Genomic DNA, 25157 nt, shown 5'->3' with positions numbered 1-25157 from the left:
AGCCTTTCACATGGGTACGTGGCATCTCCCCAAGTGAAGGACAAATTTGTACACCTAGGAAACTTTAGGGAGAAATTAAATAACTTGGAAAATTGTGCAGGAAGAAAGAGACGGGGGTGGGGTGGAGTTGGGGTATTGCTCTCCACCCCAACTAGTGTTTTATATATCAAAGACATGAATTAGACCACAGCACAACAAACTAGATAAGCCCACAGTAAGCAGTGACTAAGAGGCAAAGGGACTTAGACCAGGAGCCCTGGCCCAGTGGGCGGATAGGAAGCCTTTTGTCACTAAGGCTGCAGTGTTAAAAATGGAAGGAAGGATGTTAGGCAAACGTGACGGCCTGGGATGCAGTTACAGCCCCCCCCCCCCCCCCCCCCACCAGCGCATTGTCCAGAGGAAATGGATCTCTCCTGTGGACGGAGAGGTGGAAACTGAGCAAAGGAGCTGAGTGGTTGACATCATCAGGCTGAGCATTGGGTTACAACAAATGGGGACTTACTTGGCCTGAGACGTGGGAAACACCCACTAAAACCTCGAAGTGCATTTCATTTAGGAGAGAGACAGGAAGAGAGAGAGGGCACGAGAGATTCTGCCTGCACCCGCTGGCCCGTCTGCTAATCTTGCTTACCCTCAGAAGGGAGGCGTTTTGAAACCTGCTTTCTTAAACGCGACCTTCCTTTCTGCTGAGGACCGCTGGACTTTGAAGAACTCTCCGGTCTTGTAAGTAGAACTTTCTTCTCCGCCGCTGCCTCCACCCCCAGGGAGAAGCAGGCTCAAAGGCAGGGCTCTCTGGAGAGCTTGCTTTCCAGCCTGTTGGTCACAAAGTGTCTATTTTTATATTATGATATATTATTGCTGAAAATTATGGCTTTGTCTGAAACTGCCTAGGGCTAGAGTCTGAACTTTGTTACCCAAAGAACGTTGACGGAGTATCTGGAGCTCTAAAAGTAGCTCCTTTTCCCAAATGTAGGTGAGGAAATAAATCCTCCCTTAGAAACTGGTGTTTGTAAACCTTTATTAATTTATTTTTCTAATTATAAAAGTGATACAGAAACCTTTAAACATTCCAGGGAGAAATGTCTCTGAAAATGAAAATTCCTTATAATCTTCCCCTCGTGAATATAACACTGATTTTTTTTTTTAATTTTAGATACAGATATGATTAGGTTTCATGAAGCTAGCACATCACATGTGCCTCGATGCCAGTGCCTGAGTAGGCAACTCCAAGATGGAAATCTTTAACTTTGGCTCTGTGATCTTTTTATTGCTTCCTTTTAAAAATGTATTGTTAATTCCTAGAAAACAAACAGAGCATGTAAGTCCTTGGGCATTTTATTTGTTGGGTTCTGTTTGCAGGATTTTAAACTGAGGGAGCCACTCTTTACAGAGAGGAAGGGAGGGGACCCCTAGACCCGTGGGTACTGAGCTGAGGGTTCTCAGATGGCTTGAGGTACAAGGCTTGCAGGTGCTGTGCATGACCCAGCTACACCCCTAACAGGTACAAATCATTGAAAAACCGCAATTAAAGAAGAAAGCCTTCAGCTTTAAAAAAACAAAGAGCTGCCATATATTAGAACGGCTGCCCAAGGAAACCGTGTGACCCCAGGCAGGTGTTTCACTCTCTGGGCCTCAGTTTCCTCATTTGTGCCTAATTGAGGGGGCAAAACTAGATGATCACTGTAGAGTTGGGCCTTGAATAACACGGCTTTAAACCGAGTGGGTCCACGGCCTTGCAGATTTTTTCCAACAAATATGTACAACAGAATACACGATATATGGTTGACCGAATCAGTGAATACAGATGTGGAGGGTCGACTAGTTATGCGTGGATTTTTGACTGCATGGAGAATTGTATCCCTCACCCCCATGCTGCTCAGGGGTCAACTCTTGTTTCCAAATTCAGCTTGAAATGAACCACCCAAAATCTCTTTCCCCTTTGAGGAGAACCTTGGGCTTGAGGAGCAAAGTGCCCTTGGTTTTCAGTATCCAGAGTGGCTGAAAGCTGGTGCCTCTAGGAGGATTGCAGGAGGGCATAAACCAGGCAACATTAAGTTACTTCTGAGTTTAACTTTTTGTCAGGTTGGTGTTCCTGAAGAAGGAGAAAGTCTCAGTGTGCAGTGTGCACCGCACACATTGGGAAGGGAGGAGAAAAAAAGAACTCAGGGTCTTGAGCACCTGGTAAGTGCCCGGTCCCATGCTGTGCAAGGCAGTCAATACCATTATTCCCTAACTCCACTGACAGGGCGGATCTCCACGCCTGTTCCCATACTCTGCTGAACTCCTTCCTCGCTTTACCTGAGCTGTGTGTACATGATTATTGGTGTTAACTTCTCACTGTGTTCCTGCTAGACCATGTACACCCTCTCTTGTGAGCCTGTCTCCTCTGTCTCTGTACCCCATTGCCTAGTAGAAAGCTTGGCACATAGGCACAGAGGAGACACTTCATACTCAATTTTAACCTAAAGCCCACTGTCCTACTCCCTAGATTGGCAAAAGAGAGGGAGAACAGGAGAGGAAGTCTTTACTTGCCTCCCCTCCTCTTTCAGCCAGACACGGCCTCCACGCCTGCAAGGAAACGATGGCCAGAGCCAAAGTACAAAGAAAAGCAAAGGAGGTTGTCAGATCTTGGACTTTGAGTTTCCAAGGTTCCAGGTCTTGGCAGTTTAAGGGATTTTTATCTTTAAGGCCATCAGAGATCCTAACCCTCAGGAAGATGCAGTATTTAAAGCTGTTTGGATTAGTATCACCCCTCGGCATATGTGAGAGCTGCGGCGTATCTCCCCGAGCAGCTGAGCCCTTTGAAGGTGGACCGTTGGCCACCACCCCTGGGCGTGGGCAGTGGGAGGGCCCAGGCCTCCGTCCCTGCCTCATCCAGGGTCCCAAGGCCCCAGGATCTCGAGACCTTGGCTGATTAAAGGAATTGTTCTTCTTCCTCAGATGGTGGTGAGGAAGTGATATTCTGGAAGGAAGGTACCGGTTTTGATGTTTATTTTTGTTTGACTGTGATTGCCTTTAGGTGACGTGCTCTCCAGTTTATTACCATCTGCGCTGTTTCCCTGCCCAGTCTGTCTCGCTCTCTAGTCTCCTGCCTGCTCTTGGGCCCTGTGAGCATTTGCATTTGTGCCCCCTGGGTGGCTGGTGTCCACAGCCCTTGTCATTTTAGGTAGTCTGGGGTTCGATGAGAAGTGGAGCCACCTTGGACAGGCTCCCTCCCCCCACAGAGTGCACTTCTCTTCTGAAAGTGGGGGTAACAGTTACACCTACCTCCAAGGGGTTCCATGAGGACAGAGCAGGAGAAAGCTCATATCATGCTTATTGGCACAAAAATGTGTGCTCAGGATTAGCTGCTTTATGGTTTCCTGAAAGAGAATGTTCACCAGCGAATACAGGCACCTGCCTCCTCAGTCATAGGATGGCGTTTGTGTGAAGTGCTGAGGTCAAAAGCTGAAGTGGGTGCTGTTCTCCTGGGACCAGAAATCCCTGGTCCAGCTGCTTAAAGAAAGAGCGGGTGGCAGGTGTTACTTCCTGAGTGTGACCAGAAGCTGAGCTCGCCCAATTAACTCTGCCGAGTCACTCACAAGGGGCCAGAAGTGATTCCTAAGTGGAGACAGACGTGGAAAATCTAAAGTTCTGGGAAACAAGTCATTAATCACAACCCAAGGCTGAGCTCACTACCGCCTGGAAATCTTTCAGAAGTGCCTTATGAAAACTGAGTACTGCTCTTCAAGGAATGGTTTCTTTGGAAGTTGCAGTCACTGCAACGCTAAGTGATTCCGAATCACAGATGAAAATGCATCCGCTTCTGCTGGAGGAAGCCAGCATTTCCTAACTTTAAGAGAAGTCTCTAATCTTCCAAGAAATTGCTGGTCTTCAACTTGGCTTTTCTGAACTGAATAATGGACCTTCAGGGCACTAAAGAAATGAAATATTTGATTGCTAATGTGCTCTATTATGTCCCAGGACCTAGGTCATTTATCATGTTAAGTACTTTCTAGTTGTGGTCTCTGGCATTCACTAAACCGTGCTGAGGGCTGATGGGTACTAAGAACGAGGCGCCAGTGCGGTTCTCAGCGCATGGAGGACGACGGGCAGGTGAGCGAATAATTACAGCAGATCAGCATCAGGTGGATGGAGGTCCTGATCTTGAGCTGTGTTGATCACTCACACACTTCCCCTCCATCTCCTGACTCTCAGAGCTTTGTCAGCATTTGCATTAGGGAGAAATGAGAGCTTCTCCTGCCAAAGTTGTCACTTCCAACACCTCCCTATCTCCCAGGGCTTCAGATGAAAGAAAGGAAGGAACTCTTTGTAAGATGTAGCGGCCCCACCTTAGAGACCCTGAATCTGCTAACCCACGTTTAGTAAGGAATCATAGGGATGGGTGATTTTATAGTCTGAAATCACTAGGTTTGGTTGTTGGTTTGTTTTTTATAACATTATGCCTTTTTTTTTTCAGATTACAAAATTAGAATGTATTCATGGAGAGAAAAGCTAGACAGTACAGAAAAACATACTTAAATCATCATCCAGTGATTTCACTGCTCTAATTTTTTTAATAAGGCATGGCGAGGTCAAAGGGCATAATCTTTTGTAGATCTCTGATACACATCTCCAGTTTGCCCCCAGAAAGTTTCTGCCTATGTAAGCTCCCATTAGCAATCCTGCTATTCACCTTCCCCCATCCCCTCACCTGTACACTCTGCATCTTGAGTTTAGCTCGTTTTAATTTCTCCCTGGGCAGAGTCTCTATTTACATGTCTCAAAGGTGCTCGAGTTCTGTGTTGTGGTCCCCTGGGTGGGAGAAGCCACTGCTGTGGTTGGTCAGGGGCTGCAGCTTCATTGTATTTTCCTGAATGTATGTGTGAATTCATTAGCGGTTAAGAACGCTTTATGTGTTTAGCATTATGCATGGTGCTATGGGGAATACCAAGGTAACTAAGGCTTATAAGTAGCTCGCAGCCTGATAGAAAAAAAGACTCGATGACTCTAACACATGTGATTATGTGCCCCAAGAGAGGGACAGAGCTGTGGAAAGCCTGAGAAAGTGGAGAAACAGTAGCATTTGAGCCAAGCCTTCAATAAATTTTTCATGTATTCAGCCAATATTCACTGAGTCCCTGATATCTGCCAGGCACTGGGCAAGGTGATAAGTGGACAGTGCTACATAAAACTAGCATGGTTCAAAATAGATAAACAACAAGGTCCTACTGTATATAGCACAGGGCACTATATTCAATACCTTGTAATAACCTATTTCAAAAAACAGGCATGGTCCTTCCTCACATGGTGCTTACTTACAAGGACTGATAGTGGTGTTACAAAACAAAGAGGGTGAGTGATGGATGCGGAGGAGAGCATGATCAGGACAGGTTGGCTTGAAGAGATGCTGTTTAAACCAAGATGAGGAGTCAGTTGTGCCAAGAGCTAAGGTGGGTTTCAGGGGGAGCGGGGTGTGGAGGGACGGGAAAGAATACTCCCAGTAGAGAGAGGCACACATGTGAAAGGCCCAAGGCGGGAGAGCGTGTGGGATGTTGAAGAAACTGAAGGGATGCCAGTGTGACTAAAAGCACAGAGGGGAAAGGAAGAGAGAAGTGAGGGAAGGTTAGGATCGGGGGCAGGTTAAGAAAATGAGGGAGGGGCCTGGTGATGCAGGGGAATTTTCTTCCCTTACTCAGCAGCTGTATTCCAGTATGTGAGCAGTTTCTCTCTGAGGCAGCACAGAACAGTCCTCCTACTCTATAATTTTTTTCATAAGGGGCAGGAAGACTCTGTTACTCCCAAGAGCCTGTTTTTATTTGTTGGCTTGTCTCTAGTTCCCCCTTTCTCTCTGTGATTTCAAACCTGAGCTCCCTACTGGACTTGGGGTTTGGAGACCCGAGTTTGTATTGCAACTGTTACCAACTTGTGTGACCTTAACTTCTCTGGGCCTCGTTTTCTTCTGTAAGTGGGAGTGATGCTGTTCAGATCCCAGGGTCATTGTGAAGATCAAAGAATATAAGGCATCTTAAAGTGCTGTGTAAAATATGAAGTGCTGTAGACATAGGAGGTATCATTATTATTTCAATGAAATAAAATAACAGAAGTTAAACGTAAAGCCTTCCACCCGGGAAGGGCAGAGCAAACCTTCCCGGTAGCCCTGAGGCACGGAGTCAGCGTGGCTGGCTCTCCAGGAGCTTGCTGTGAACGCTGTTCCTCTTTTCTCTATCATTTCATCCAATGGGACAAACCATTTCCTCTCCTTTCTCCTTCCATCAGAATGGTTTACAAAACAATCCGTTTCACTCCTCCAGATTCCAGGACCCATTTGGCATAGAAGCCAGAGCATCTGCTTGGAGGCCAAGAGCCTTGTGAGGGGAGATGCTGCGGTTTACTGGGCTTTGGTTCCCAGCAGACATAGGCGCCCGGGAGTGTATTTAATTGGATTGAAGGAGGAAGGCAATCAAGGGCACAGAGCCACAGAAAATAGCAGCGCAGAACCAGCCCACACACCACCTAAGCAGGGCAGTTTTAGGCCAAAGCTTTAGGCTTGCTTTTGGATTTTAAATGGGGACTTTGTTTTTTAAGTGAAAAAAAATTTTCCCCTTTTAAAATAAAGGATAAATGCTTAGGAAGTAAATTGCCCTTTTTTGCCCCCTTCATGAAGCTTTAAAAAAATTTGTCTTCTAGCTTTTAAAATGATAGGCTGGAAGATCTATTCCACTTGACTGCAAAAAAAAAAAAAAAGTGATATCTTCAGTGTTATTTTTGTCAAATATGTAATATTATCAAATTTGCTTTTACCTCCTCATTTAGCTTTGTTTCACCCAATCAGTACTTCTTTAAATTCGCTAATATACTTACTAATTTTGCTCACTGTTGATTTTAAAAATCTCACTTACTTTCTATGTGCAGTTTCTCTTCTGTTGGAGAATATTCTGGGGACTTTGTGAATGGTAAACTTGCTCAATCTTTGCCTGAAAGTGTCTTTTGCCCTCACTCTTGATATTTTAGAATTTTAGATAGATAGCGTGTGCAGTGATTATGAAAGTTACGTACGCCTCCTTAAAAGTTTTCAGCTAAAACAGAAATAGTTAGTATAAAAAGTGAAAGTCTTTCATTCCTTTTCCCCCAATTTCTGAGTTCCAGGAAGAGCCACTGTTTATAGTTTGCTCTTTGCCTTCTTCTGTGTAGATACAAAAATTGTGTATGTACAGAAATGCTGTATTTTTCCTAAGCATAAACAGTCATGTTCATACTTTTAAAGTATGATAATAAAATACTTAAAAGTGATAATATATACAATTTTACACTACTTTCAACAAACAGCATGTACATTTTTCCATGAAAGTATAATGAAATCTCCCTCATTCTTTGTCATGACTGTGTGGTGTCTCATCATACTGATACACTATAATTTAACTCTTTTTCTATTAACAGACACTTAAGTTGTTTCCCCTTTTTTTTTTTTTGCTTTCACACAATGTATTTTACTGAACATTCTTTTACTTATGTGAACATATTTATAGTATAAATTCCTAGATTTTTGGCTGATCCAAAGGATGTGCACAGTTAATATGTTAATAGATACTGTTTACTTATATTCCCAAAAGGTTGTTTCAGTTTACAGCCCTACAGTATGTCTGGCTCTAATTTTTGTTTTTCTTGTGATTCCTTAGAATTTCCACATTGATTAGTCCACAGTGGAAAGTCTGAAGAGATGCGAGCAGGAGAAAGAAACTAAACCAGGTGGGTAGTCACGTTCATACCACTCTACCATAGCATCACCAGTGTTTGCCTAAATCTGTTCTTTCCCTTTGATGAAAGAAAAGAAATAGGTTCCACATGAAATTAGAGAGGAGTTTGGGACCCATGAAAAAAAGGCAAGATGGCCCTTTTCAGGTCACACTGCAATTTCAATCATGATTCCATTTACACTGTTTCTTTATAGCATCGGAAAGACAGTTTACCTCTGATGGCTTAGAAGAGAATGGGTTTCATCAGCCACCTACTTGAGCAGATGGAATCATACGCAGGAGTTATTAGCAAATCTGGGCGTGATGCCAGCTTTCCTGTCCATCAGTTGTTTGTGGTAAAGGTATTTTCATAAAGACCAGGGCGCATTATGGGAATTCTAGTACTGTGCTGCAGGAGTGAAAACAAGCAAAACCCAGCCCAAAGAAACAAGTGTAGCCCAGTGATCTGATGGTGAGAGGAGACACAGGTCCCTTCCAGTGGGAAGAAAAATGCAATTCATAGAACATGAATGGCCTGTCTGGAAGTTTGGCCACCAAGGGTCCATGTTCATATTTTTATGGTACTGAATGTTTCTGGCGTAAGTCACTAATTTTTAACAGCCTCTGATCCATGGTTCACCCACCTCCCCTGCCCCCAACTCGCCCACCCTCTTCCGGCTCCATCTCCTTGCACTTAGGGCAGAATCTCCAGCCCTGATTTCTCCGTCCAGGTCCTGGTAGTCCCGGGAGTGTGGGGGATTTCCAGCTCCTTCAAATTCCCTCTCATGGCCTGGCCTGCCTCTCGCACCTCTCCTAAGATTCCTCTTTGTTGGCACAGCAAGAATCTGGTAGGCAGCTGCGCTGTGGTTGGAACTCCCCAGCTGCTTGTCAGCAAGGCTTTTGGGCCTTGCCCTACAGTAGCTTCCCAAGCCACCAGGCCTGTGTCCTGTTGTGACTCAGTGCCGCTGGGAATCCCCTGGACGCAGATGTTTGCAGTGACTGGGATGTGACAGTCAGCTCCCAGGACTGTTTATCTGGCCAGGGTCAGAGGGCCTTCTGTTCTAGTTGCTGTGGGAGCACTGGGGCCCAGAGCTACTGAACCTGGAGGACGCTGAGGCTGTATGAAGTCTATAACAGGGTTTTAAACCAGGGGTTTATCGTTGGCTTCTGGGATTCAAGATTTCCCTATAAACAATGGTACAGTTTTGTATGTATACACACACACACACTTTTCTAGGCAAAATGTCTGCAGCTTTCCTTGGACTCTCAAATGTGTCTGTGACCTCTGAATTTTCAGAACCATTGTTCTAGAGAGAGCCTCCAGTTGTGAGCCACTGTGTCCCTTTGGGACACCAGCCTCCCAGATGCCAGGGTATCTTGAGTGACCTCACTAGGCCTCTAGGTTTTTCTGTTTAGGGGTGAACTGGGACAAATTAGATAATGCCACTGAAGCTCGGCGCCATCCCATGGGATTCTCTAAGTCTAATCATGAAATTGCACCCCCAGCCCCTGTTACATCTCACTGAACACACTATATGGGTTTTCTGATTTCTGAGTCTGTAACTCAGAAGGGCTGCTCCAGTAGCTACACTGACAAGTGAGAATAGTGTTGGTAGCTAAGTGTCAGTCTGGCTTACCACCGCCACCAACAGCGCGAAGTGCTTTCTATACCCTGTCTTACTCAGTCCCCACACCCTCTGTGAGGTTGGTACTGTTATTTTACAAATGGAGAAACCGAGGCACCAAGTGATCTCATGACTCACCAGAGATCACACAGCCAGTAAGTCAGTAAGTGATACATGGCCAAGGCATATGAGCCTAACCACAGAGCTTTATGGTGAAAGTAAAGGGCATTTGTAGAAAAAAATTAAGTAAGCGGAAAAAATGTGGGGCTGTTTATTGGAGGGCAAACTGCCCTGTATCTAATGACACTGAGAACATTGCCATGTTATACCAGATATGAAAAACTGCACACAGCAGTGATCTTAAGTCATTAAGATTACTGGGTGATACACTAATGCACTAGTGCAATACCTGGGAAGAATTTCTCTCCATTATAATTGAGATAAAAGAGTTTTTTTCACAGCTGTATTGAGATATAATTCACCTACCACACAATTCATGCATTTAAAGTATACAATTTAGTGGTGTTTGGTATATTCAGAGTTGTGCACCTGTCACCGTGATCAGGTTCAGAACATTTTCATTATCCCCCAGAGAAACCCCACACCCTTAACTCATCACCCTCCCAGCCCCCCACCCCTCCCCAGTCCTAGGCAACCACTAAGCTGCTTTCTGCCTTCAGATAAGGAATTGGGATTTACAGGAGTAACAGTGTGGGAATCTTGTGATCTGGAGTGAGTCATTCCCTGAGGAATAATGAGACAAATGAAATTTGACTCTAATGTATTTTTTAAATGGCTTTATTAGCCAAGAAGCTACAAGCATGGCTTTGATATGCTCAAATTTAGGGTTGACATAGGCAAGAGGCAAGTTTTCTTCTGAGTAATTTCCCCTTGTCAGCGTCACCTGTCAGGTAGGCTCTTCTCAGTAAGCGGCTGTAACCGGTGATGGTTTCGTGGGGCCGATTCTCCACTGGCATCAGGACCCGTGGGAGTTCAGCACGCGATCTTTTTTCTCTCATCTGAATCCCTGGCTTGGTGTCTCTCTCTGCCGGGCTGTAGTTGTCAAGTGAAAGGCACTCGTGTACAGGCCGGTCACTCATTGAAGTTCAGGAGACAGGACCCCGTCAGGCACTCGGCAGATGTACAAATGCATGCTCTCTCGAACTGTTTTACATTAGCAGATCCCTTGTGTATCTCTCCTGACTCATCCATTCATTCGTTTTTTTAGAAAACATTTCTTAGGCACTGTGCCGCCGGCACTGTGGTAGCTGCTCGTCAGTCACTCTGAAAGCTCCTTCTCCCCATTATTACAGCGCGGGGCCTTTGACCCAGGTGGGTAGAGCTGTTGGCCCTGAGACAAGCCCAAGGGCCAGGGAGTTTGGTACAGAACAGTTCTCTGATGGGGATGAGGCAGATGCATCTCATCCACACCAAGACAAACCCATCACTAGAAGGCACCATCCTAAAGGATGTGCGCAGAATCAGGAGTGGAGAAACTCAGGTTCAAGGCCTGGTTCAGTCACTAACTGGTTCCACTCATAGAAAAATCTCATCTCCTTGCCCTGCTTTAGTTTTCTCCCCATCAGTTTTGCCCCCAATGCTTATTCTGTTTGTTAGTATGACCGTGTGTAATAACTGGACCCCTGAGCCCACACCCTGCCTTAGACATCTTCTTGTTGCAGCTCTTAACGATCAAGCTTTTTAAAGATTCTGAAAGTTTTAAGATTATATACAGAAGTGGTCCCTAAACTCTTTTGTCTTTCGTCACATGTGCGGGCTGTGACACTGTCTCATCTGTAACAGAGGCTGGTCAGGGCAGTGATCGCGGCTAGATTGTTAGAATCCCTGAGGGGAGGTGAAAGGTCGAGTTTGAACCTGTTCCCCAGAGATTCTGGGATTCCGATACATGCACACCCACCCCCCAACCACTGGTTAAGAACTATGGGTGTATGAGTCGCCCTCCCTAGCTAGGTCTTGCATGTCCCTCCAGGGCACCTGGTGTCTTACTATTTTGTGTCTCTGGCATCTAGCCAAGCCTGGTACACGTTGAGTAATCAGTAAAACTTCGCTAAATGAATAGACGAATGAATTAATATTATAGAGATAGTATGTTGTTTCTTTTCATTCTCCACGGTGGATTTGGGGCATATGTATAACTGAGTTACTGTGCTGTACACCAGAAACTAACACAACATTATAAATCAACTATACTTCAAAGAAAAAAAAATAGCCAAGAGATGCCCAGCTTACCCTGTCGTGCCACACTTGAGACCCCAAGTTTGAGGGGGAGGAACCTTGCCCAGAGGCGCCCAGCTTGACATCAGCAGAGCTAGAGCTCAGTCCAGGCCCTGGACCTTTGGCCAGCCTGCTGGGACGTGACCTCACTTTCCCTTCCTGCCCTCCCTCCACGTTTTGACCAAGACTGCCAGTCTCTGGGGACCTTGTGTTTTAGCTGAGCCCTCACCAAGTTTACATGATGTGTGAATAACAGAAGGCCCGGGGAGACTCAGTGAGCCTGGTTCCCAGGCAGTAATTTTTTGAGTCTGTTCGGCCCCTTTCCAAAGACCCCACAGGAGCACAGACTTCCATGGATTGAAGAGTTTGTGTCATTGTCCCAATTCCCAGCCCTAGCCCTCCGTAAAGTGCAAACACTGCCCTGCCGCATGGGGAGATCTTAAGATGTGTACCCCCCAAATAACTGTTTTGGTGGCAGAATTCAGAGACTCAATCCAACATCACTGAAAAGATTCTGAAGACTTTAGAACTCCAGCTGAAAATTCTAAGTAGACTGTTCCTTCAGTGTGAGTAGAACACGCCTAGGCGTACGGCTTGGTCAGCGTTGTAGAATGTTTTCCTGGGACTTGGTGCTTTCTTGTTCTTCCTTCAGAAATGCCTTACTTTGAAATTGGGGACAGAGGAGAAAAAATGGAGAACAAGGGAATGGACAGTTTTTAACAAACCCTTACTGTGTGCCAGGCGTGATGCTAGTTCGTTCCATGCTTCCTGGCCCCATGGCACAGGCTCAGTCTTGCGCCGCACTCAGCAGGTGTATGACTTGGGCAAGTACTTAGCCGCTCCGTGCCTCAGCCTCCTCTTCTGTAGGACAGAGTTCATGTTGCTCTCTCCCCCAGAGAGTTGCTGTAAGATCCAGTGAGATAATGCCTGTAAGATGCTTAGTGGTCTGACGTGCTGGCTCGGATTATTCCCCACAACGCCTTTCCAAGCAGTTGCTCCACACCCACTTTACAGAAGAGGAGTCTGTGGTCAGTGAGGTACCCAGCCCTAGGAGCAGAATCTGAGCGACCCCAGGCCTTTGCTGTGCTCACCACACCGCACTAGACTCCAGGCGCTCAGCCGGGCCTTCCAGACATGCCGGAGTTGCGGGCACAGGGACTCTGGAGGCCTCACAACCCACAGGGTGCCCCGTGTCAGGGTCTCAGAGCCAGGGAGTTTGAAAAGGCAGGGCCGGGAATCCACTTGAGAGGCTCCGTAAAGAGCAGAGTGACAGAGAATGTTCCAGGCAGAGTAAACAGTCTCATGAAGGCCCCAAGGTCAGGAAGAGCTGCTTTGAGGAACTAAGGACCAAAATGGGCCAAGAAGAAAATGGAAATGAGACAAAAGGTCACAGAGGAAGGCAGGGCCAGATCAGTGCAGGACGTCAGGGGCTGCTGTGAAGAGTTTGGGTTTTGCCAGCTTTGGAGTGGAAAAGCTTCGAAAATTGAATGAAGCAGGGGAATCACATGACCCAGTGTCTGATTTGCAGATATCCCCGTGGCCTTTGTGCAGAACACAGACTTGGGGCGAGGGCAAGTGGAGAGCAGGGAGGTGGTGAGGAGGCACCACGGTGGGGGTGAGGTGCCGCTGAGAAATGATAGCTACCAGGTGGGGGCTTGGAGGAGAGAGGGAGCAAATTCAGGACTTGTTTTGCAAGTAGAAATGACAGGACTTGGTGACAGACTGGACATGAGTGAAGAAGGAGGAGCCTCCATCCACCCAGGCTGGCCCCAGCCTGAGCATCTTGAGCTGAGGGAGGCTGGAGGGAGCACGCTTGTGGCTGCACGCTTGAATCCTGAAATGCTGGGGAGTTGTCCCAGGGCCAGGAGAAGCAGGCAGTTAGACTGCAAATCTAGAGCTGTTAAGAGAGGCCTGGGGCTCTTTGGGAGTCCTTGGCACAAACTGTTAAGGGAAAGGGTGAGAACCCCTAGGTCATATAGAGAAGAGAACTCAGGCCTGGTCCTGGGGCTGGAGGGCCTCTAACACAAAGGTCCCTTACAGAGGAGGCACCTGCATGGAGGAGGTTGAGAAGTGGCCTGACAGGTTGGAGGGAGGCCCCTGGAGAGGCATGATCTGAGAAGGGTACCCATGGGGACCTCGTGTGACTCCAGCACCCTGCCCTTTCCTCCTCACCATGCGGCCTCCACCCGAAGCAGGCCTCTCCTCCCCTGGCCCCGGGGGCTGCAAGGCTGTGGCCCTCTGGGTGCAGAGGCCAGAGGCCCCGCCCGCTGCCTCACTGGGGGCTCTTTGAATGGGTGCCGGCTCCTTTCTGGCGACTCCACTCTGTGTGTGTCCCTCAGGCACTAGACAGAGTTTGGGGCCAGTGGCCAGCAGGCTGCACGTGGCTAGAACCAGCTGACCTGCCCTTTCCCAGGTTCTGGGAGTGTGTTCAGTTTGGGGCCCTGTCTTTTTGCGGGCCTCAGTGACTCTGGCTCTGGCTGTCCATCACAGTGGAAAGCCGCTCCCTCTGAACTTGAGGAATGCCAGCTCAGGAGGCCCTGGTATTTATCGGGTTTCCATGGCCCTTTCTTCCCTCAGAGAAGCCTTAGAAAGCATTTTCCCCACCCCGGAGGAGGCCTATCCCAGGGGACCAAGTCCTACTCTGTACTGTGTCCACTGCAAAATGGTCTGCTTTCGTATTTGTACGGTCTCTGCAAATATTTAATTTTTAAAAAAGAGAAAAATAACAGGAAATGACCTTTCTGGTATATTTGGGAAACAATTTGGAGCTGTAATGGAATGTGCCTGAGCATCAAGGACCAATAGCTGCAGACTTGGAACAGACCGTGTAGCTCTTGGCGGAGCCTGGGGCCTCTTCACTCTACAGAGCAGGGGGGAGAATGAGAAACCAAAGGGAGAGATGGCTTCCCACAGGGAACCCAGCGGTGCCCAGAGGGAGCACCTGCCAGAGTGCAGCCTCTGACCCCAGAGCCGCCAGGGTCTGGGCGCACAAGGGCTCTTCCTTTCCCTCTTGGGATTTGGGGTCAAATGCCTCATCCCAGGAAGGCTCCCCAGTCCTCTCGAAGATGAGGAAAGGCAAAAGAGCATCACTCTTGAGCATCCCTTAGGGCTCCAGCTGAGATAGGAGATGCTACATCGCTGTAGACCCAGACTGGCTGTGGTTGACTCTGCCAGGATCACCTGCTAACATTTCTGCAGATCTCAGCCCAAGGTCACAGCCTTAGGAGGCCTTCCCTGATTATACAACCTTTAACTGAGCCAGCCATCCACAGAGAATCCTGTTCTCTTCTTCCACAGCACTTATGACAATCTGTGATGATGGATTCATTTACCTGTTCAGTGCCTTTTCCTCTTTATCATGTTGTATCTTTTTAGTCCCCAGTGTATACCCCATACGTGACACAGTGCCTTAGCATATAAAAAGTGCTCAGTAAACACTGAATGAATGAAAGAAATACAGAAATGTTAGGGCTGGAAGAGATTCAGAGATCATTATTTCAACCTTCATTATTCAGATAGGGGAAGGAAGCTGGGAGAGAGGAAGAGACCCATCGGAGGTCACCTTGCTGCAAGGAGATGGAGCCAGACCTTTGGCTGCTGTTGCAGTGCAGGGCTGCACACCCTGCACTCTTTCTACCCTGGATCTAGACCATCTTCTGTTATTCACTCATTCATGAAATATCCATTGAGCTTCAATTCAACTATGAGCTCGGCCTTTCGGATATAGCGATACATGTGCCAGCCAGGGTACCATGTTCCACTCAGCTCCGTAAAGCATAAAAGCAGGAAGTGATGGTTTTGCCCTCTGTGCATCACTAAACATAGAGTGAAAACAAAGGAGTTGAACGAAAACGTCACAAAGATACTTTTACTGATAGTCTTGCAGTGAAACTGGACCGCAGTAATGACTTATTAATTCCTCTTACCTTCCACACATCCTATCAGACTCTTTACGTGCGCGTTGTCTCATTGGCTTCACAACAGCCCCTGAGCAGCAGGGTGTTATTTTCTCTCCATGTTGCTAAGGAGGAAACTGGGATCCAGAAGAGTGAAAGGAGTTGTCCAAGGTCTCTGAGCTAGTAAACAGGGACACTGGGCTGCATGCCAGCACTGGGCATCTACCAAACACACACCCCCTCAGAGATGTGTCATGTCACTGGGGGCTCCCAGGGGTGCAGGGAGGTGTCCCAGGGGTGCAGGGAGGTGTGGGAGAAAGAGCTCTGGACCAGGAGGTTGGATCACTGAATCAGGAACTTTGGGCAAGTCACTTTTCCCTTTCTGAACCTCGGTTTCCCAAGCTGTTAATGAGAGGCTTGTCTGGCTGAGCTCGGGAGGCCCTTTCAGTCTGATGATTCCACAGATGGTTTTGAGATAAATGGAAAAAATTAAGGTAGATCTCTAACTCATACCTGATGCAGATGAATTCCAGATCAATCAAAGATTTTAAGTATGAAAAATAAAGCCATGAAAGTATAAGAAATAAGGGAGAATTCTTTACTAATCTGACAGTGGGGAAGACATTTATTTCTAAATATAATCCAGAGTCCAGAAATCATAAAATAAAATATCTATATGACTCCATAAATAGAAAAAAATGTGTGCATGGATAAATGTCAAAAACAGAACAAATAACAAGTAAAAACTACATGTAATGCCTCTTAAGGTAAAAGACCAATTGTCTTAGTATATAAAGAACTCCAAAAAATCAGTAAGAAAAAGGGCTGCAATCCACTAGGAAAAAAATGGGCATCAGGAGTTGAAATAACAGTGTGCAGAAAAGGAAGAACACGTGGAAAGAAACTCAGTTTCCCACACAGGAGCAGTACAAGCTGAAACAGCCAGGTACTGTCATCATCTTTCAGGTTGGAGGGCGGGGCGAAGACCGTGCTGGTGAAACAGAGCTCTCCTCACATATGCCCGATGGGAGTACCCTCTGTGGAGGAAAATTTGGCCCCATCTATTCAGTTAAAAAAAAATTCACATATCCTTTAATATGGCAGTTATGCTTTTACAGGAACAACTCTGAAGTTCATCAATTGGGAAATAATTCTGGGGGGATGGGGTTGGGGCATTGGGACCTCATTGGCCTCAGTTAGCATCTTCCAGTATAGGGCTCTGAGCTTGGCACACTTCCCTCTCTGAGCCAGGAAAGCTAGCTTTCTGCCCTGGGCAGCTTGTAAGTAAGATCAGCCAGACAAGGGCAGGATCCAAAGCCCCAGGGTGTCTGTTCCAGCAGGAAGCTAGTCTTGTAGATGGAGCCTTTAACTCTATGCCACAGTGTCAGATGCTAGGAATCCCGGGCCAGAACATCAGCACAGCCGTCTACAGTGGATGGAGGCTTTTCCACCAGCCCCAACAAGGGCTAGTCATCCCCACAGACAGGGAAAGAGGGATGGAGGGAAGGCAGGCAGGCAGACAATTCAAATTTAATTCGACAGTGTTTATTGAGCACCTACTCTCTGCCAGGCCCTGGTTGAGTATCTGAGGATGGAGCAGCCAGAGCATGTGTTCCAGCTGCCAGGATTAGGCCTTTCAGTCTGACCTGGTGGAAATCCAGACAGAAACAAACACCATTTCCCTTGGAGTCAACATTCTGGTTGGAGGACAAGGGCTGAGGAGATGGGGCTCGGGGAGCTGGTGTGGCCTGCCCAGGCTCTTTTCCCTCCCACCAGCAGGTGTGGGTCCTCCAGAGACCTTACTAAGTCATGGTTATAAACTCACCCTGCTGACCTCAGAGGCTATCGTGTCAATTTAGTCAGTGAGGTATAGAAAACATAGTGACTTGGTAAATGTTGCCTTTACTATTATTGTTAGAACTGCCATCATTTTTATTTTGTGTTACTACTGTTATTGCAACAGGCTATTCCCCTGTTCTGAAGCTTTGAGCAGTTTCCCCAGAGGGAGTGTAGGAGTGAAACTTGTGTGACCTACAGAAGAACCACCTCTGGGACTTCAGAGAGTTCTGGTTTTTTTGTTTTGGTTTGGTTTTGGTTTTTTTTTTTTTTTTTTTTGCTAAGGAGGAGCCAAAGCGCAACTTTCTCTCAAGGCAGCTAAGAAAAATAGTCTGGGTGCGCCCTCTGCTGGAGTTGGGAGGGATGGCCTTAGAATTCTGGCCCCGCTTTTACTCTGTTTTATAGCCGGGGTAACGGAGGCCCAGAAAGGGAGTCTTGCTCCAAGTCTGGTGAGACCGGAGCCAAGTTCATAACACAGGGTCATGTCTCTTGTTCTTTTCTCTTTCTACTACAGGACACCTCCCTGTCTCCCTTGTCTGACCTTTGAATGCCCCTAATTTATTCTTTAGGTGTCTCTTCTGGGCTTGGTGTCGTAGGGAGAGGAGGGTCCAGCCCTTCATACTGGCCAGCCTCTCTTCCTTTCACCACCACCCCCCGCCCCGACACACACAGAGCACAGAGCACTTACTGAGCCCCACCCTGGGTGCTTTCCGCGCACTTCCTGCCAATGTCAGTTACTTTCTGAAAGCATTGCACAATCACTTGGGCTTATAAAAACTCCTAGCATTATAAACATATAATCTTAGAAGTGAAATTTCCCCTTAGTCGCAAAGAACCATACTCGGCAAGGTTTTTTCCTTTTATGTGATGTCTTTCCCCATAGCAACTGGGTTTTCTTTAAGGTGGTGTTTTGCAACCTGCATTTTTCAGTTAACTGAGACACTTTGCCGTGCCAGTACACATCCATCTGGTGCAGCTCTTTTTCATGAATAACTTTATAGCTCATGTAATGCCTGGCCTTCTGAGGGACACTTGGGAGCTTCCCTATCACTGACTGCAGTAAACATCCACACACAACAGAGAGCATTGGAATTGCATGCGTGTGTCTAGAACTGGGAATTGCTGGGCCCATCTCACCCGGGAGGACTGAGAACTTCGACAGCCAGGCAGTGGCTTAGACCTCCCCCTCTCCCACTTCCTAACTCAGGGTCTGCCAAGTGGCCAGAGTCCATGTGGTGACTGTGTGATTTGATTGCCTTGAGAAAATCATAGGTACTTAAAGAGAGGTGTTTGTATTGCCCTAGCAGATTAGCCTTTTAAAAAAAGTACATGATAGTAATAACCATTGTTGACAAGGGTGCAGATAAATGGACAATCTCATGGGCTGCTGGTGGGAATATAAACAGGAACAGAACTGAATTTATATGTTTTATTTCCTAATTTTTTAAAATTATAAACACCACACTATGCCATTCAGGAGGGCAACTTGGAAATGTGTCAAATCAATGTCTTAAAATTTATTTCCCCATTTCCCTTTAGCTCAGCAATTCTACCTCTAGGAATATGCTCTAAGGAAATAACTAGAGATAGGCACAAATATTTATATAAAGACCTAGTGCCGTGTCTAATGGTGGAAAGTTGGAAATCACCTCCATGTTCATTTTTATGGAACCAGTGAAATAAATGATGGTACATCCAAGTACATGTGTACAAAAATCATCTAGAGAGATCCCTTAATGGCTTGTTCCAGGGTAAGCTATAAAATAACTTGATCTCCAAATAATTGTTTACATGTATATGGCTCTTATTTATATATGTGGTTCTCTTCTCTCTCTCGGCTGTAGAATCAGCCATCAGGGCTGTTAATCACCATCTCTGTAGCAATAACTCCTCATTTCCTGTCCCTCCTCCCCATCCCATCCCCCGTCTCTTCTGAGCTCCAGCCCCCTAACTGTGTACCTACTCTACCTCTGCCTGGGGGTTGGGGGTCCTCACAGGCATCTCAAGGATAACGTGACAGAATGAACTCAATCTCCACCCCGCCTTCACTCCCCATCTCAAACCACACTGCTATTCACCTGCTTATTTATGTCAGAAATGTCACTTTCGCATCAGTCAAACACCAAGTCCTGTTGATCCTTCCTCCAAATGACATCCAGAACCTGTCTATCACCACCTCCTTGGTCCACCCACCAGCGTCTCACACCTGAACTTGTGCAGGAGCCCCCATTGCTGGCCCCCTTCCGGGCCCTGCTCAACCCCAGGTGGCAGAGTCATCTTTGAAAATGCTGATCTGATCCTTCACGAGGTGTAATGGGGCCCCTGCCCAGCTCAGCAGCGTCCTTAGGGTCTCGGCCCGTCTCCCGCACACTGCAGCCCACGGCTCTTACAGTTCTTCCAGCCCACCGTGCCCTTCGCTCCTCAGTCCTTGTCTAATGCCTATTCCTCCTTGATCTCAGGTGAAATGTCACTTCCCGACTCCTGGCCTGGGTCAGGCCCTAGTAGTCACTCCAGCACCCTGCCTTCCCCCCTGGAAGCCCTGAACACTGCATAATTACTTAAGTATTAGGTAATTACCCTAAATTCCCCAGTAGACTGTAAGCTCCCCGAGAGCAGGGACTGTGGCTGACTTGTTCATTGCTGCATCTGTAGCACCTAGCCAGTGCCTGGCATATGATGTGGATAAATGTCTAGATGGATAAACATGTAGATGGTTATCATTAACTTAAAGATAAAGGGTGTTCTTTAAAATGGTGGTGATTTTGGAGGGTACAAAATTATGGATGAATTATTTTGTTCTTTGTACTTTTCTGTGCTTTCTGCTTTGTCTTCAGTGATCAAGTCAATAACTGTCATTTTGTTGGAAAACATCAGTGCTGGGGCCCAGAGCTGAGTCTTTCCTGCAGTACGCAGAGGCTTCACGTCTGCCCTCCTGCTCTTGTCCCCACAGGCCTGAAGAGCGATGCGACAGGCGTGATGGAAGTCGAGTCCTCCTACTCGGACTTCATCTCCTGTGACCGGACAGGCCGTCGGAATGCGGTCCCTGACATCCAGGGAGACTCCGAGGCCGTGAGCGTGCGGAAGCTGGCTGGCGACATGGGCGAGCTAGCCCTCGAGGGGGCAGGTCAGAACCCTCATGTGAGCGACCCTCTTCTGGGCTCAGGGGCTGGCCTCTGAGTCCTAGCCTGCCCACTCTTTCTCAGGGAAAAGAACTGCTTTTAAATCAGGCCCCAGTCCCATGGTTCCTGGCAGAGTCCAGCCAGTCTCTAGACTGAAGGGTACAGCATTTCACGCCATGAGGACTCTCGGGTCCCCTCTTTCCCTAAGCCTCCCAGTCCATCCACTAGTCCTCAGTTCTCCTCCAGGACCCTCCCCAGCCCCTCTGCTTCTCTCCATCCCCACAGCCACCACCTGGCTCAGGCCACTCAGCACTGCAGCAGTCTCTTCCCCGCCTCCCACCCCAGTCCTCCTGCAGTCCAGCTGCCAGCCTTCCGCCCCATCCTGCTTCTGCCCTCACATCCCCCAGTGGCAACCTACCTAGTGGAGCCGAACTCGTCCCTGTGCCCTACTCTGGGCCCAGGCCCTGCCCTGCCTCTCAGACCTCAGCGGGTGCTGCCCCTCCCCTCCTTGTCTGCCCTCCACTCACACCTTTGGTCTGTTTCTGTCAAGGTGCAGGTCTGCCCCCTTCAGGGCCTTTCATCTCTGGCCATTTCCTCTGCTAGAACAGCCCCACCCAGTCCTGTGGCTGTTGTCTCCTCTCCCTTAGGCCAAAGGTCAGGTACCAGGTGCTCAGAGGGGCCTTCCCTGACAGCCCAGTCATCCCTCCCCAAGCCCATGACCCTCACCACTCTCTGATAAGGTCTTGTGTGTTTAGAATGAGCTTCCGGAGAGCAGGGCCTTCTGTTCTGCTGGCACATAGCAGGTGCTTGGAAGCCACAGGTGGAATGAGTGAATGGAGGAAATTGCACCGCCACCCAACTTAGTGCCCAGGTCACCCTCCTCCCTCCATCCTTCCAGTGGACTCTGTTCAGCTAACTGGTCAACTCTGGGACCTTCCTTCAAGAGCCTTCTCTGGTCCCACTGCTCTGCTGTCCCCACAGCACACAGAGGCCATGTCAGTCCCTGTCCCTGTCCCCACAGCACACAGAGGACATGTCAGTCCCCACAGCACACAGAGGCCATGTCAGTCCGTCACATCGCTTCCCACAGCATGCTGCACTGTCGGGCTCTCTGTGTGTCTCCCATGAGATGTCCTTGGAGGGCCACGACCCTATTTTCCCTGTGAAGCCCCCCAGTCCAAAGCCCTTGGCCCTTGCTGGCCAAAAATGACCTATTTTTGGTCTGGGGGCTTGGCCCACTCTTCTCCCAGTACAGTTGGACAGGCAGGACCAGAGAAGTTGGATGGCTTGCTCAGGGTTGCCCAGCAAGTTAATGTAGTTAGAATGAGAACTTGACTGCCTCTAGCACCCTGCCTGAGGAACCCCACCTTCCATCCCTGCACCTTCCCTCTCAGGGGTCTGTCAGCCTTCCCTTGGCCTGTGGCCTAAACGCCTCACCAGGCATGGGAGCCTCCCCGGGTCTCACCCAGCTCACCTCCAGCCTCTATTCCCATCTTTCTCCCCTGTGCCTCTGATCCAGCCCGAGGAGGGTACGTATGTTTCTTGAAAGTTCCTGATGGGCCAGACTGCTCCCTCTGTCTGGTTCTTCCTTCCCTTGCCTGGCTCGCTTTTCCTCTTAAGAGACCCACACAGCTCTGCTGAGAGGCCCTCTCTGACCATCCCCTCTCAGGCAGGAGGAGGCGCCTCTTCTCCGGGCGCCACCACTGTCCCACGTAGCGCAGTGCCCCTCCATTAGGCCAGGAGCTCCTCCTTCCGGGGATCCGCGTCCTGTGCCGTCGGTGCCTGGCAGTGTTGGGTACACGGTATCGGTGCCTAGTCAGTGGCTGTTCACTGACCAGCATGTCCAGCTGCCAGGCTGGGCCTGCTGCCAGGGCTTCTGAGTCTGCTCTGGTGAACTGTTTTCTGTCTCCCTCAACTTCAGCTGGAGCCACTCATCCACGTACCCAGGCCCTCCAACGCCTGTTACCCCGTCCGATTCAAAACCCCTGAGGTGTCCGAGTGTCCCAGTCTTTGCCTGCCAGGGTGACTGACAGTTTAAAAGGGGACCTGAGGAAGGTGTAGTGCTGGCCATGTGACTGGCTGAGGGGCCTTCCAGTAGGCCCTGCCAGGAGCAGTTTCCATCGGTAGGTCTGCAAGTCGGGCTCAGTCCAGCAGACTCACCAAGGGAGTGGGATACAGAGAATACAGATTCTGACCCTGCAGACCCTGGATAAGGTCCCGGAGCATCTGTTTGCTTAAATTAAAGCTTGGGAGACGGGTGCACAGCCAGGGCAGGGGAGAGGGCATGGCCTTAGGCTGTCCTGAAGGACAGGTGCCAGCCTCCCCACATCCTGTGTCTTAATGCTCCCCAAGCACACTGTGTGCACAGCTTTGTCCTCTGATATTTCCTTACGTGGGGAGCACAAGTATTTCCTTACTTGGCCTAACAGTGAGAGATAAACAGTCAGCAAGGCATGAAGGAATATGAACGCACTGCTTGGTGTATGTGACCGTGAACTTTCTGAATCACGCTCTGCCCCAAATGAGTCCCAGGGGTGCTGCTTGGAGAGGAAGGTGCTTGGGGACCTTTTCTCCATGCCAGGAGAGAACTGGGACTGGCTCAGAGAAAACCTAACCCCTGGCTAAGCTGTTCCCATGTGCCAGATGACCACAAAGGGACAGAAGTGTCACCATCCTCACTTCATAGATCAGGAAGCAGAGGCTCAAAGAAATTAATTAAATTGTCAAGTCCCACAGCAAGGAAATGGCAGAGCAGCAGTTCCTCGGGAATCTAACGAGGCTGTTCCTGCTCACCAGGGCGGGAGGCTCAGGGCCAAATAGGGCATCACTAGCTGGAAATTTGCCTGAAGTGCAGTCTAATTTGTTGTGCTACTCGTGGTCCAGAAGGGCCCTCTAGGATCAAGTCTTTGCTACAGGCACTGCCCCAGGATAGGAGGTACCCTGGGGGTGGAGGGCAGGTGTCCAAGTTCTGCCCACACCACTCGCTACCACTAACACCCACTTCCGGTGACGGCTGCTAGGGCAGAAGGAGGCGGCTTCCATAACAGGTCTGAATAAACCCCAGAGGATGCTGCTTTAGTGGCAGGGACACTGCTCCCTCCACCACGTGATCTCAGGCAAATCAGTTCACCTCTCTGAGCATTGGTTTTCTCATCTGTACCATAATGTGATGCTCATCACATTTCCAGGCTGCTGTGTGGACTTGCATAGAAAGTATGTGCCTGTGTGCAGCCTCTGGAGCTGGGTGCAAGGTGGTTTCTCCTTAGTCACGTGAAGGGCTTAGCCTAAGGATGCAAAGACACAGGCCACAGAGGGAGGTGTATGTTTGGTCTGGTGAGGACACAGGACAGCCATGGGCCCTTCCTCTGCTGTAGGCCACCCCTGCTGCTCCCCTAAGCTAGCCTAGTCCGGTGCCCTTTGCTGTCTTACAAAAACTGTTATCTGCTGAGCACTGGGACATGCTGGGACTCCGCACTGCCCTCTCCCTCTGCAGAACCCACACATGTATCCTGACCCTCAACAGCCCTTCGCCTGATGCTCTCAGCATCCACCCACAATCCTGGCCTTTACTTGACCTTAATTATACTAGTAGTAGTGCATGAATTTTCTTTGTAGAAATCAAAGTGTTACAAAGTTCCCTTTGGCCACCCCCACCCCAATCCAGCTCCTGTCCAGCTCCCCCAGGGCTTACCACTGTTGCCACTTCGGTCAGGTCCTTCTAGACCTTCTCCTAACGCTTTCCCTCCATGTATACGCTCCTCTCTCTCCGCTGCAGAAGGACAGGCGGAGGTGGGCACCCCAGACAAGGAAGCTAGCAACCAGCCTGAGAGCAGCGATGGGACCACCTCATCTTGAATGTGACCTTGCCCAAGGAGGCTGGAAGAGAGACGCGCTATGGACGGGGAGCCCTGGCACTGGCCCAGCAGCCTCTTCTGAGCAGTGTGTTCCAGGCAAGCCAGGCCAGACTGAAAGGCAGCCCCCAGGGGCTCCCATGGCCCCTACCCTGGGAAAGCTCTCTGCCCACACCCCCAGGCTCCATGCTCCTACCACCTCCTCACTGCACCTGGGGACACTTTCAAGACACTGTCACCACAGGATGTTATTTATTCAGTGGGCGCCGGGACTCAGGAGCTGGTCCTGCCCACCTGGGTGAGCAGCCTGGGCAGGGACCACATCCCAGCTCTGCCCTCTCTCCTCCAACCCTGGCCTCTGGGTCAAGACCTTCTTATCCCTTTTTTAAAGAGCACTTTTAAACTTTTTAAAAACGTTAAACCTTTTTCAGCAGAGAGGAAAGGAGCTGACAATTCACTTTTCTTGTGTGGGGGAGGCTATGGTAAACTAAACTCTTTGACCGTCTCTGCAGCTCTGAGTTCCCTCCTGGAGCTTCACAGATCCATTCCTACAGAAGGGGTCTGTGCTCAAAACTATCTGATCAACCCTTCGCCCCTTCTACCAAGATAAGTGACACCTACGACCCAGGAAATAAATGCTGATGATTTATGTGACTGGTTTAAGATGGTTTCTCCTTTAAACAGCAAAAGCAGGGGCTGGGTCTTGTTTCCCCAAGTCTTCAGTTAGCTGGGACCCATGGCTTCCCCAGGCTCTCACGGAAGGAAGTACCTGAGAAGATACTGGGGTCCTGCAGAGGCCGTGCAGATCCTCAGCCTGGTGTCCGATGAGTCCTCCTCATCTCACCCTCTCCCTCACCCCAGTCCACAGCTTCCAGAACTT

General features: G+C 48.7%; 1 protein-coding gene across 4 annotated transcripts in view; it reads left to right on the top strand.

Annotated features, from left to right (window-relative positions):
* The window catches only part of PKIG (cAMP-dependent protein kinase inhibitor gamma), a 61642-nt gene extending 36716 nt beyond the window's left edge, over positions 1-24926 (top strand). The window contains exons 1-5 of one of the 4 annotated variants that reach the window (XM_064475657.1): positions 411-723; positions 2083-2181; positions 7659-7728; positions 20258-20431; positions 24202-24926. In XM_064475657.1, the coding sequence (XP_064331727.1) occupies positions 20284-20431; positions 24202-24281 (228 nt within the window). In that variant the 5' untranslated portion in view covers positions 411-723; positions 2083-2181; positions 7659-7728; positions 20258-20283 and the 3' untranslated portion in view covers positions 24282-24926. Of the gene's footprint in view, positions 1-223; positions 724-1947; positions 2182-2940; positions 2974-7658; positions 7729-20257; positions 20432-24201 lie in introns of those variants that run through there. The other 3 variants (XM_064475656.1, XM_010977725.3, XM_064475655.1) reach the window with 3 other exon arrangements.
* Positions 24927-25157: the final 231 nt, after the last annotated feature.

The sequence above is a fragment of the Camelus dromedarius genome, chromosome 18, assembly GCF_036321535.1.
Source record: "Camelus dromedarius isolate mCamDro1 chromosome 18, mCamDro1.pat, whole genome shotgun sequence".
Lineage (NCBI taxonomy): Eukaryota > Metazoa > Chordata > Mammalia > Artiodactyla > Camelidae > Camelus > Camelus dromedarius.
Note: the sequence above shows the minus strand (reverse complement) of the source record. Positions and strands in the feature narration are given on the sequence as shown.